Here is a 13,154-nt window from a genome sequence, read left to right on the forward strand (position 1 = left end):
ACAACTATGGTGGATGCTCTTGATTGGAGTTTCTTTATCAGATGAAGTTTCCAAGAAAGTTAATTGCTTTCAGTTTCTCCATCTTCAAGAAAGGGACAAAAAGGTAACTGATAAAGAAGCTGTTTCTGTTTTCTTGCTAGTGGAACATTAGTATTCGACAGTAGTACTGTACTAAATTCTGGGGCTGCTACTGAAATGTCATTAAATCCCAACTTTACACATCTGGCATGCTACCTAAATGCAGCTCAGTGTGTTAAAGTGTAGATTACAGTCCAACAAATCAATGCCCTCGAATTGTGGGTTTATGTAAACCTGCAATTAAAAACAGTGTGCAATCACTTTCTTTGCCTACCTGATGAGGTGAAGAGAAGCAAGCTGTTTTTTTTCAGGGCGAAGAGGTGAGAATGCCAGCTTAAAATAGAAGCATTGCCCGGCACATGCTTTAAGACATGGCTTTGGATAAAGGCAGTTTCTGGCTGGGCATAGTGGCTCGCGCCTGTAATCCCAGCACTTTGGGAGGCTGAGGTGGGTAGTTCACCTGAGGTCAGGAGTTTGAGACCAGCCTGGGCAACACGGCAAAACCCCGTCTCTACTAAAAATGCAAAAATTAGCTGGGTGTGGTGGCACATGCCTGTAATCCCAGCTACTTGGAAAGCTGAAGCACAAGAATAGCTTGAACCCGGAAGGTGGAGGTTATAGTGAGCTGAGATTGCACCATTACACTCCAGCCTGGGTGACAAAAGGAGATTCCATAAAAAAAAAAAATCTGTGAGTTATTTGTGGGTAATGGGGAAAAGCCAAGAAATGAGGCAGTGGCCAGGCATGATGGCTCACAGCTGTGATCCCAGCACTTTGGGAGGCTGAGGCGGGTCAGTTGCCTGAGGTCAGAAGTTCGAGACCAGCCTGGCCAACATGGCAAAACCCCGTCTCTAATAAAGATTAGCTGGGCGTGGTGGCGGGCACGTAAATATTCCAGCTACTTAGAGGCTGAGGCAGGAGAATTGCTTGAACCAGGAGGCGAAGGTTTCAGTGAATGAGATCACACCACTGCACTCCAGGCTGGGTGACAGAGACTCTGCCTCAAAAAAAAAAAAAAAAAAAAAAAAATGGAGGCAGTAACAGCAGGACAGGAACAGTGTATGGCGTGTGGGGAGTGCTTATTTTTAAATGATGGAGAGAACACCCACAGGGCTCCTGCGGAAAGGCAGGCCCTTCTCCCACCCCTGCAGAAGAGCAGCTCAGTGAGGTCCTTCCAGAAGCAGAGACTGCCATCTAGCCATTAAAAATGGCAGGATGGGGAAAACAGAGGCTCATTTGGTGCCTCTCTTGCAGAGTTTGGAGTACAAGGAGGTGCTTCCAAAGTAACAGGCACCATACTATTTATAGTGGCAAAGAGCTGATAGATTCATATTAGAAAAGGACTTAGGCTAGGCCGGGCGTGGTGGCTCACGCCTGTAATCCCAGCACTTTGGGAGGCCGAGGCGGGTGGATCACGAGGTCAGGAGATTGAGGCCATCCTGGCTAACACGGTGAAACCCCGTCTCTACTAAAAAATACAGAAAAAAAAGCCGGGGGTGGTGGCGGGCACCTGTAGTCCCAGCTACTCGGGAGGCTGAGGCAGGAGAATGGCGTGAACCCGGGAGGCGGAGCTTGCAGTGAGCCGAGATCACGCCACTGCACTCCAGCCTGGGCGACAGAGTGAATACTCCTTTTCAAAAACAAAAAACAAAAAACAGAAAAGGACTTAGGCCATAACTATACCCACAGGGCAAAACAATGTTAGCAATAGCAGCTTCCTTCAAATTCAAAGGAAAAATTTATGCACTGATACAGTTAAAGACATAATTTTATCTTTTATAGCAGGTAGCTGTGGCTGTCAGTCAGCTATCAAAAACAATTCAGAAAGAAAAACTTTCCTGACTTGGTCTTTTAATCATTTTGGCCAAAGCAAAGCAAAAAAGAGCATTCTCTTCCAGGAAATCTTATTTATGTATATATTTTTTATCATAATAGAAAAATTTCTGTATAGAACTGCTTTGGCTATACTTTTCATCTTGAGGGTAGGATGTGTTCTGGACACAAAAGGCTTTTCTTTCTCAGTGACACACCTGCCTTTTTGTTGTGTTTTTTTGTAAATCAGTTGTCCCAAGAATCTTCTCAATGATAGAGTTGTAAATTAGCCATGGCTTCTAGGAAACCCAATGTTAATATTACATGATTGGAAATATGAAAGAATATAGAATCAGAGTAAGAATTTTATCCTTTATTCATTTTTAGATAATTTCATCTTACTCAAAGGAGATTTGGTGACTTAAAAGGGATGGTATTCAAGAGTTAGAGTTTAACTGTAATCTGATTTACAATTCAAATACAGAATCATCAAATTTCAATATCTTTTGCTGTCCTTGAGAGAGATAATGTATTTGGTTAAGTGTTTTTATTTAAGGTAAGACTAAGATAGCTGACAGGTGCTCATGCGGGAGGAAGACCAGTTCTCCTTATTTCAGTTCTTCAGATGCTGGCAGACTCATTAAGATGCTGAAATTTGTATTATGCCTTTTTCTTTTTCTAGCTTTGTATTAGTTGTCTGTAACTGCATAAAAATTATCCCCACATTTAGCACTTAAACAAACATCTTGGTTTGTCTCTCACAAGGCTTCAATCAAGGTGTTGGCTGCAGTCATCTCAAGAGTTCCACTGGGGTGGATCCCCTTTCAAACTCATGTCTTGTTGGCAGGATTCAGTTGGAGGCTGTTGGAATGAGGGCCTCAGTTCCATGTTAGCTGTCGGCTGGGAAGTTCTGCTTCTTGTCACATGGGCCTTTCCAAAGAATACCTCACCTTCTGAGCAGGAAAGCATGAAAGTAAGAGTGGGCAAGGAGACAGAAGCCAGAGCCTTTCTGCCACCAAACCTCAGGTGTGCTCTCTCCCTTCCCCCATGTTCTACTCCTTAGAAGCAGGTCACTAAGTCCAGCTCACACCCAAGGATAGGAGGTTATACAAGAGTGCACACCAGCAGGTAGGCTTCACTGGGGACCATCTCAGAAGCTGCCTACCACTAGCTTTGTTGTTTCAGATGAAAAGCTAATGACTGAGGAAGTGACTGCCTGCACACATGGATTTGAAGGGCGCAGGGCTACGCATCATCACCAGCTACACATTTCCTATCTGTTCCTTGTGCTCATTCTCAGAGTGGAATTTTCTTATGAGGTGTACACACAACAGTGATAAAATAAAATAACTCAAGGATGCAGAAAGAACTCCCCTACTATTCACATAATTTTTTGGTTTGAAATTTGTGAATACTTCTCTACACCACCACTTAATAGGACCAATATTATTAATGGAAAAATAAAGCAAGATTTGGAAAGCATGGCTGAATACCTAGATTTCTGATGAAAATTCTTTTAGCATCAACAACTACTCCAAATGTTTCAACACGCTTGTAATCCCAGCTCTTTGGGAGGCCAAGGCAGGATTGCTTGAGCCCAGGAGTTTGAGACCAGCCTGGGTAACATAGTGAGACTCCATTTCTTAATAAAAAAAAAAAAAATCAGCTGGGTCAGGAGCAGTGGCTCACTCCTGTAATCCCAACATTTTGGGAGGCCTAGGCGGGCAGACTGCTTGAGCTCAGGAGTTCCAGACCAGCCTGGCAACATGGCCAAACCCTGTCTTTACAAAAATAATTTTAAAAAATTAGCCAGGTGTGGTGGTGTGTGCCTGTAGTCTCAGCTACTAGGCAGGCTAAGGTGGGAAGATCTCCTGAGCCCAAGAGGTTGAGGCTGCAGTGAGCTGAGATTGCGCCACTGCACTCCAACCTGGGTTACAAAGCAAGACTGCCTCAAAAGAAAAAAAGTTTCAATAAAATGTGTACTGGCTCAGAGGCCTAAATGGCATCAGATATTGTGGAGTATGACAAAGGTTGGAGGGTAAGAGGACTTTTAAATAACACTTGTTTCTTGATCCTAAATAACACAAAGTAAAATTGCTCTGTAACAATTTACAGAGACAGACCAGTGGTAACTACCTTCTTTCTTCTTCCTTTGTGCCCTGATCTGTGCCTGATGCTTGTGAAACTCAGGAGTTTCTGCCTTCTTTCGCTCCCCACTCCGTGTTCACCTGTCTTGAGGTATACTCATCCATGTTTCTAAGCTGTGTTATGGCTGGTGCACTGTGCACCCCGAAAGGACATCTTTGCTCTCCAGCCCACTCTGTGACAGTCCTCACTGCCTCTTCAGTGACCAGATGCAGCAGACTGGAACTTGCAGGCAACGTGGGACAAAACGCATTTTTTTCTTTAGTTCATCTTCACTTGAAGATTAATGAATTTGAAAACATAAAATGATTCTAAGTGTAATAAAATAAGGTTGCCTTTATCATAACTAGGATCATTGTATTTTGGAAGCTAGTGGATAGGAAATGCCAACTTTGCCCTGGAAGGAAATACAGATTCTGTTGGTATAAGTGATCTAAATTCTTTGCCACTTGTAGACTTTAGAAATTGAGGCAAGCAAGGAAATCAGAACAAGTTTTTAATTCTAGTTCAAGAGTCAAAATTCTTTTCTGTAAAAATGCCAAATCTAGGATTAAGCATATTCTCATATGGCCTGGAAGTTCATCTCTAATGAAAATCTACTGCTTTTAAAAAACTTACACTAGACAGTGCATACTAAACATGCACCGTAGTCATTAGCTTTTTAGGCTTTTGTAGTCATTAAACCAATTGCAAAAATACATTTTTAAAAAGTTAAAGTAAAGCAAATTCAGAGTTTTGAATTATTAGCAGAGGTATATAAAACATAAGTGATTTTGCAGAAAACTAAAAAAGATATCCAAGATAATCTTGTTATTTATAGTAACTCGAACTCCAATCATTCTCCGAAAGTCAAGAGATATGGCACACAAATGTTTAATTTCTAGAATACACGTCTCCTCTAGATTTAAAAAAGATCAGAAAAGCAAGAACACAGGAGCTCTTCCTGCCTAGTATCAAGCCTGTATACTGTTAACAAACATTGCTTAGTAAGAATTCACGGTGCCAAGGAATCATGGCAGCAAAACTGTAGAACACAGTGTTACATACATTTACAGAAAAGGGGAAATATAATGCATTGAAAAAATTACAGAATAAATTACATTTCAATTCAGAATGATTGACAAGCTTACATGGAACATCTGGGCTGCTAAACAGAAGTGCTTGACTTTTAAAACCTACAGCTGGGCTGGGTGCAGTGGCTCACTCCTGTAATCCCAGCACTTTGGGAGGCCGAGGCGGGTGGATCACGAGGTCAGGAGATTGAGACCATCCTGGCTAACATGGTGAAACCCTGTCTCTACTAAAAATACAAAAAATTAGCCGGGAGTGTGGCGGGCACCTGTAGTCCCAGCTACTTGGGAGGCTGAGACAGGAGAATGGCGTGAACCCGGGAGGCAGAGCTTGCAGTGAGCGGAGATCACGCCACTGCACTCCAGCTTGGGTGACAGAGCGAGACTGTGTCTCAAAAAACAGAAAAACAAAAACAAAAACAGAAGGCCGGGCGCGGTGGCTCACGCCTGTAAACCCAGCACTTTGGGAGGCTGAGGCGGGTGGATCACGAGGTCAGGAGATTGAGACCATCCTTGCTAACATGGTGAAACCCCGTCTCTACTAAAAACACAAAAAATTAGCCGGGCATGGTGTCAGGCGCCTGTAGTCCCAGCTACTTGGGAGGCTGAGGCAGGAGAATGGCGTGAACCCGGGAGGCGGAGCTTGCAGTGAGCCGAGATTGTGCCACTGCACTCTAGCCTGGGCAACAGAGCGAGACTCCGTCTCAAAAAAAAAAAAAAAAAAAAAAAAAAAAAAGAGTACTGGGGTTCTTGAGACACTGGTGCTGACTTCACTTCTGTGGGCTTCAGTCTTCTCATTAATACACTTGGGCCAGATAGTCTTTCTTGGATCTTTAAAACCACCAAAAACTCAATGATCCTTCTGGGTCTAATCAGTGTGATTCAAGGCATATTATTTTTAATACTTGCAATGAAGTGACATGAACAATATATAGCAGATCCCATTTTGCAATAAGAGTATAATCTCCTTTGAGAATTATTCCTGAAATCATAACCAGGCTTCTCCCGTCCCCCCTCATCAGTGAACACACTCCTGAAACAGGGAAGCATTCTTCTCATCAGACATTGGCAGAACCATACAAATGTTCAGAGGCAGACTTTCAGGAGGTTCTTTTAAAGTCTAACAATTCTATGAAACATGACAGAGACACTGACATAAGTGCTGTCGGGTTAAAGGAGTCTTTGAAATCTCTTTTGTGATGTGAAATGTGAACATTCTTTGCCTTTTGTTAAGCATTTAGATTGAAGCTCTCCCCACACACAAAAGGAATATTCCTACATGCTTTAGATGTTGGGATTAGGAGGTTTCCTGCAATAGATCTGTGGGCACTTGGGGGATGATATGGTGAATTGCAGATGGAAGATAATGGTGATAGTATTATACAGGTATACTTAATGCTGTTTCTGAATTGAAGATATTTACCCCCTCCAGATTTGCATTTTGTGTTTAACACTGGGACACTGTGTGGGGTACCCTGCGTGACAGTTAATACTGTGTAATGAATTCCACAAGATGGCTAAATTTCATGTCTTCTTTTATTAAATTTTATGGCCTTCATTTTAGTAAGCAATCTGTAAAGTTTTCTCACTGATCTCAAAGATTAAAGGCTATATATACAGCAATTAGCATTATTCTGGCAATAATGCCTAAGATTTATTAGTTCCATTCTCACCTCTTCCAAAAGCATAGACAAGTTTAAGAAATAAATGAGATCTAATGCCCATCTATGATTCAATGAAGGTGTATAACATGTGACAGGCTAAGGCTGGCTTAGCTATTGTTCATCTGGTTCTTTAGTTGTATCCCTGAAAATACAGACTGACCCCAAACCAGTATTCCTAGATGACATTAAGTTGTGCCTTCACTGGGTTAAGACGCACAATTATAACCTCTGTCTGCATTTTGCATCTTTTTTACATTCTGAAGAAATGTTCCTATATACAGACCCTCATGCTGTAGTTCAAGAGGAAATCAGCCTCTGCACATAAGTTTTTCTACTGTGAAAAGCAAAAACTGTTTCAGCAGCCAGAAAATTCAGAACCAAACTTACTGTCTAAACGTTACTTGCTACGTTGACTCGTATAAAACTGTGTACTTCTGTTCTATTTTACTGTTATATCTTCTTTAAAGGCTCTGTATTTTGTAGGCCTCTTCAAGACCTTATAAATAGAAATCAAATTTCAAAAACAAAAATATAGTTACAAATGACTATATAGTTTAGCATACTGTATTATGTTATTATAATCTAAAGATTAAATATAGGTTAACAGCTATTTTAAAAAATGAATATAATTTTACACAGAAAATATGCTAACTTCCTTTTATCATCATGAGTAAGATCATAGTTGTTATATTAAGTATTTATTATGCTGTTCAAATGTTAGCTAAGTTACCTACTAAAATGCTTATTCAGCATAACTACTGAAAAAACTTAGCTGTCTCTGGTATTAGTTCATTGAATATTATATGCATCAAGTCTTTTCATGTTTCCATGTTGTATTTTTAAAAGAAACTATGCTGACTTAAAAAAATTTAAATCATGAATACATTATGTATAGGTTTTTCTGTCTCCTAAATATTATCTACTTTTTTAAAAAACAAAAATTTTGATATAAGAAAGCATTCTGAGGCAGTGCATGTGTATCATATTTAAGGTCACAATTTTCACTAATCTGAGAAAACATGTATATGTAATATTTAAAAGTTAATGAAATCCAGTGAAACTTCAACTGATTTCATTGAGAATTTACTACCAAAATATAGAAAACAAGAATTTACCTCTTTTAAATGACATGTCTGTATTACTTACAATTTGATAAATGAGTTCCTTTCCATACATACCTTAAGATCCACAACCTTGGTGGCATAAATAACATGATTAAAGGGTCAGGTACAATGTATATTTTAATATGGGATTTGTGTAGTGATTTAGAGCATAAATATCACACAGTGAAAAATTTATCACAAACTAAATACAGTAACAAAAGGAAAGAGCTTATGTTCACATTACCAAGGTCTTTACAATAAGTTATAGCGTCCAGGACCAACACAGCATATTTGCATACAAAGCCGCTGATGTGAACACCGAAAGGAATCTGTCCTGTAGGTCTTTCATCTTGATTTAATAAAGTTTGTACAGTATCAAATAATATCAAAAGTCTAAAAAACACAATGAGCTTTTATATTGTTTATAAATTATTGTTTATATACCATAAAAAAAGTCAAAAGTGCAGTTTAAAAAAAAGTGGAAGTTGTTATTCTTGATAAGAGCTAGAAAAATGTCGTGTCCCAGGTAAGAAGCAATCTCAAGGCTCATTCAATTTCTAAGGAATTTTAACTGGCATCTAACCTTGGTTACCATATGGGGTAAGCAAAACCAATAGAATGGGAGCTATGTAACAATCTAGCGAAGAGAAACACTGCAAATAAATGTAATTATAGGCCTCTCCCAAAGTGAATGAAATGACTCTGTTTACTGGAATGAATGGGCTGTCACTGAATGTGACTATACTTAGTAAACTTCAAAGGCTTGCTAGAAATTTTTATCTTTTTTAAAGTTTTAGTCATAGCTGGCAATGGTACATATATCCCAGGATTATGCAATTTTCTAGTATAACTGAGAAAAATACAATTGAAAGGTAATAAATCGTATCATCTATTATTTCTCACAGAAAATAAGGAATAAGGGCCCAGTAATTAAAAGGCAGAAGTACAGAGATTAGCCAAGAAGAAACAGATGGATGAAATACAACTGGGTCTTAATTGGCACAGTAACTAGCTGTATTTTGACACATTCAAGAACAAATGCCTATATTGAAGTATGTGGTACATTAACCACTTGTATTTATGTAAGAAAATGAAATGGTAAAATTATAGGCTTACAAAACAAATTAAATTTAGAGAAAGGAAAAATAAATGTAAAGAAAAATCTTAAAGTTTATTGTGGCATCAAAATATTGACAGAGCTGTATCAGTCAAGAGCAGTCTTCTTGTTGCTAAAACGAATAGGCAGCCTGAGCCTGGCTCCATCCAACCACCTCTTCCAATGCTCTTTAACTGGCAGTGCTTCCTATAAATGACACCAAGCAATAAAGATGATTATTGTTTCCACTGAATAGAGTAAGTTCCTTGATTGGTTTAACATATATAGACTGCCTGAGAGAATAAAAACATCACCATACAATAGGTTAATGGTAAATCAAGGTCTTCGTAGTTGTGATGGGAGAAAAGGGTTGGTTGCTGGAAACAGTATGGTGCCCTGGAGGCTGCGTACGTACACACTTAAGAATTCACATCACCGTTAGCAGAATATTAGAAGTCAATGGATATGGATGCTTGTGCAGAATCTTCTCGCCCCCTGACATAAATTTCACAGGGAATCTCCTCCATTACTCGGTCTTCCAGGGCCTGCTCAGGGCACTCATGTCCCTGTTTGAAAGTGTAACTACTTTTCTTGAAGGTGCTATTAAATGTTTTCATTGGCTGTGGTTGTGCAAAGTCATTTCGGAAAGGAAGTTCCATGGAACTGAGGTTGGTCCTGCTTTGTTTGACGCTGGAGGCCTGCGACCCACAGTGGTGGTCGTGAATGCAGCGGGAGGCGGTGGAGGAGCGCCGCATCTTCTGGTAGTTGTCCAATTCTTCCGACAAGTCTGCCAGGTCTGCAGAAATCTCTTTGTCCCTTAGTGAAAACAGTTCATAATGAGGAGGATCAAACACTTCTTGGAACCCGGTTTTATTAAAAGCAGTTTTGCAAGCCATGACCTTTTTTCGAGGCTGTTTCACTTGTACTAAAATAGAAATAATGAGAAGGACCAAGACAATCCCTGAAGTAACGCCAATAATTGTCCCATGAGTCTTAGTGATTTGTTCAAATACTCCTGCTTTTTTCTTTTCTGTAGAAAGAAAATGAGAAACGTTAAGTTTTCAAAATACATTAATATGAATCCTGGTACAAATCAGTAAGGTATTTTTAGGTAAAACAGAATACTTGGGCCAAATATACTACAGACAATGCAATTTACAAGTAGGTTTTTAAACAAATAAAACAACCCTATTATAATTTCTGGTTAAAGTTACCAATCGCAGTACTGATAGATAGATTACAGAAGATAAAGTTCTTGGTCTCTTTCTTCAGAAGACACATAAATGCATACATTCTGCAAATCAAATCAAATACACAAATATAGACTACGCCAAATAAATACTCTTGTTCTATCAAGTTTAGCTTTCTGCTTTATGGTAGGTTTGACCAACTGCTGTGTTCAGGTGTACCCACATCTACTGATGACCCCAGGGAGAGCAAACTAACATCATCAGACTAACCCATCCAGTATATTATCATGACCTACTGTTTTTGAATGATTAACTGAAAACACTTCATGTCAAGTATTTACGACAGCCATATCAGATTAGATCCCCTTTCCACAGTAAGGTATTTATTGAACTCTTTCAGCAGGGTTCCTCGACCCCTGGGTCTCACTGCAGGAGGTGAGCTGCGAGTGAGCGAGTGAAGCTGCATCTGTATTTGCTGCTGCTCCCCATCACTCGCATTACCCGCAGCACTGCCTCCTGTCAGATCAGCAGTGGCATTAGATTCTCACAGGAGCAGGAGCCCTATTATGGATAATAATAACGGATTATTATTAGTCAGTGTGCTTACTTCTGTTAGGAAATAAACTCCTGGCTTGGAGGCAGAAGTCCAATAGAGTAGTATTAAGTACTTCAGTGTAAAGAAACAAACAAAACATATGAAAGTCAAGAAGTGAGGCAGCTTATTATTTTCCCATTCAGTACGACAGAAGACCAAGTGCATGTGAGGGATACAGGCTGTGAGCTCCTTAGGAGAATCTAATGCCTGATGATCTGTCACTGTCTCTCATCACCCCCAGATGGGACTGTCTAGTTGAAGGAAAACAAGCTCAGGGCTCCCACTGATTCTGTGTTATGGTGACTTGTATGATTATTTCATTATATATTACAATGTAATAATAATAAAGTGCCCAATAAATGTAACGTGCTTAAATCATCCTGAAACCAACCCCCCTGCCCCACCCCTGTTCTGTGAAAAAATTGTCTTCCATGAAACCAGTCCTTGATGCCAAAAAGGTTGGGGACTGCTGTCTTACAGGATAAAAGGAAGATCACCTTTAGTTCTTACACAGTGATCTGACAACCAGCTTGCAGACATTCAACCATTACCACAAGCTGCATTTATCTTTCAATGAGTACACACTGGGAATACAGCATAGGAAATGTTATAAAATAAAAAAAGCAGTTCATAGAATGTTTCTGTTTTTGTGTTGTAAGATGGAATCTGCAAGTTGATTTTTATTAAATAGTGTTTCCACATACTTCAGGCTAACCTCTAAATTATTTTGACAACTAAATAAGGTATGTTTACAATACAAATGACAAACTTCAACAACAGTAACAAAATAAGGGCAAGGCATACCACGATATACTTTTTTTTTTTTTTGGATGAGACAGAGTTTTTCACTTTTGTTGTCCAAGCTGGAGTGCAATGGTGCGATCTCGGCATACTGCAACCTCCGCCTGCCAAGTTCAAGCGATTCTCCTGCCTCAGCCTCCCGAGTAGCTGGGATTAAAGGCATGTGCCACCACGCCTAGCTAATTTTTTTGTGTTTTTAGTAGAAACGGGGTTTCACCATGTTAGCCAGGTTGGTCTCAAACTCCTGACCTCAGGTGATCCGCCTGCCTCAGCCTCCCAAAGTGCTGGGATTACAGGTGTAAACCACTGCGCCTGGCCACAATATGTTTTAGAACTTAACAGTTTGTAGACAAAAAATGCTTTTGTTTAGATTATGCTTTTCACCACATCCCAGGTCTATGATCCATTTAAAAGAACATTTATATGTTTCCATTTCTGTCAAAGCAGCTATGCTAGGCCAGGCGCGGTGGCTCATGCCTGTAATCCCAGCACTTTGGGAGGCCGAGGCGGGTGGATCACAAGGTCAGGAGATGGAGACCATCCTGGCTAACACAGTGAAACCCCGTCTCTACTAAAAATACCAAAAAATTAGCTGGGCGTGGTGGCAGGCACCTGTAGTCCCAGCTACTTGGGAGGCTAAGGCAGGAGAATGGCGTGAACCTGGGAGGCAGAGCTTGCAGTGAGCTGAGATTGTGCCACTGTACTCCAGCCTGGGCGACAGAGCAGGACTCCGTCTCAAACAACAAAAAAAAGCAGCTATGCTAAGCACTGTTGTAGAAAATAACATTTTAAGTTCTTAATGAAGGGCAATAGCCACTCTTTTCTCAAAAAGGTTGGCCTTTACATCAAACTCACCTTTACAATGATTTTCATCCCAAGGGTATGCACAATTTTGGACACCATTACAGACTAAAGAATTATTGATGCACATGTTGCTATGGCAAAAGAAAGTGCTGCTTGTGCAGGGAGCTGCAGGAAGAGAAAACAGTGTTGCGAAGAGCAGGCATACCACCTGATTTTGATTTATTTCATACATTACAAATCTGACTTTATAAGAGTACTTTCTTACCGCAAAGGCCTTTCCATGAATAAATTCTGTACTATTCAAACAATAAGACAAACGTCAATATTCTCTGATGCTGGCTCATTCAAACTTTTTCTTATGCTAGGCCCCAAAAGGTCACTTTTAATGTAATGATAATGAATGTATTTTCAATGGTTCTTATGGAACCAGTATAGAGTCTGGTAGATTTTTTTTTTCAAAACTTTGAAAGACAATGTTGGCAAGGATGTGGAGACACTGGAACCCTTCTGTACTGAGGGTGAGAATGTAAAACGGTGCAGTCATTGTGGCAAATTATCTGGAGGCTCCTCAAAAAGTTAAAGATAGAATTACCTTATGATCCAGCAATTTTACTTTTAGCTACCTACTCCAAAGAACTGAAACCAGGAACTCAGTTACTCACATACCAATGTTCACAGCAGCATTATGCACAACAGCCAGAAGGTGGGAACAAACAAAATGCCCATTGATGGGTGGATGGATAAACAATGTAGCATCCACAAGACAATGGAATGTGATTCGGTCATAAAAAGAAAT

The 13,154-nt window shown here is 40.0% G+C and overlaps 1 protein-coding gene across 6 annotated transcripts in view; it reads right to left on the bottom strand.

The window, feature by feature from the left end:
- Positions 1-9,024: 9,024 nt before the first annotated feature.
- The window catches only part of NETO2 (neuropilin and tolloid like 2), a 59,760-nt gene continuing 55,630 nt past the window's right edge, over positions 9,025-13,154 (bottom strand). For 4 of the 6 annotated variants that reach the window (XM_024234008.3, XM_024234006.3, XM_024234005.3 and 1 more), the window contains exons 8-9: positions 12,410-12,523; positions 9,025-9,998 (exon numbers count right to left, since the gene is read on the bottom strand). In XM_024234008.3, coding sequence (XP_024089776.1) covers positions 9,418-9,998; positions 12,410-12,523 — 695 coding nt within the window. In that variant the 3' untranslated portion in view covers positions 9,025-9,417. The remainder of the gene's footprint in view (positions 9,999-12,409; positions 12,524-13,154) is intronic. The other 2 variants (XM_063717286.1, XM_024234007.3) reach the window with 1 other exon arrangement.

This window comes from Pongo abelii, chromosome 18 (genome assembly GCF_028885655.2).
Source record: "Pongo abelii isolate AG06213 chromosome 18, NHGRI_mPonAbe1-v2.0_pri, whole genome shotgun sequence".
Taxonomy (NCBI): Eukaryota; Metazoa; Chordata; class Mammalia; order Primates; family Hominidae; genus Pongo; species Pongo abelii.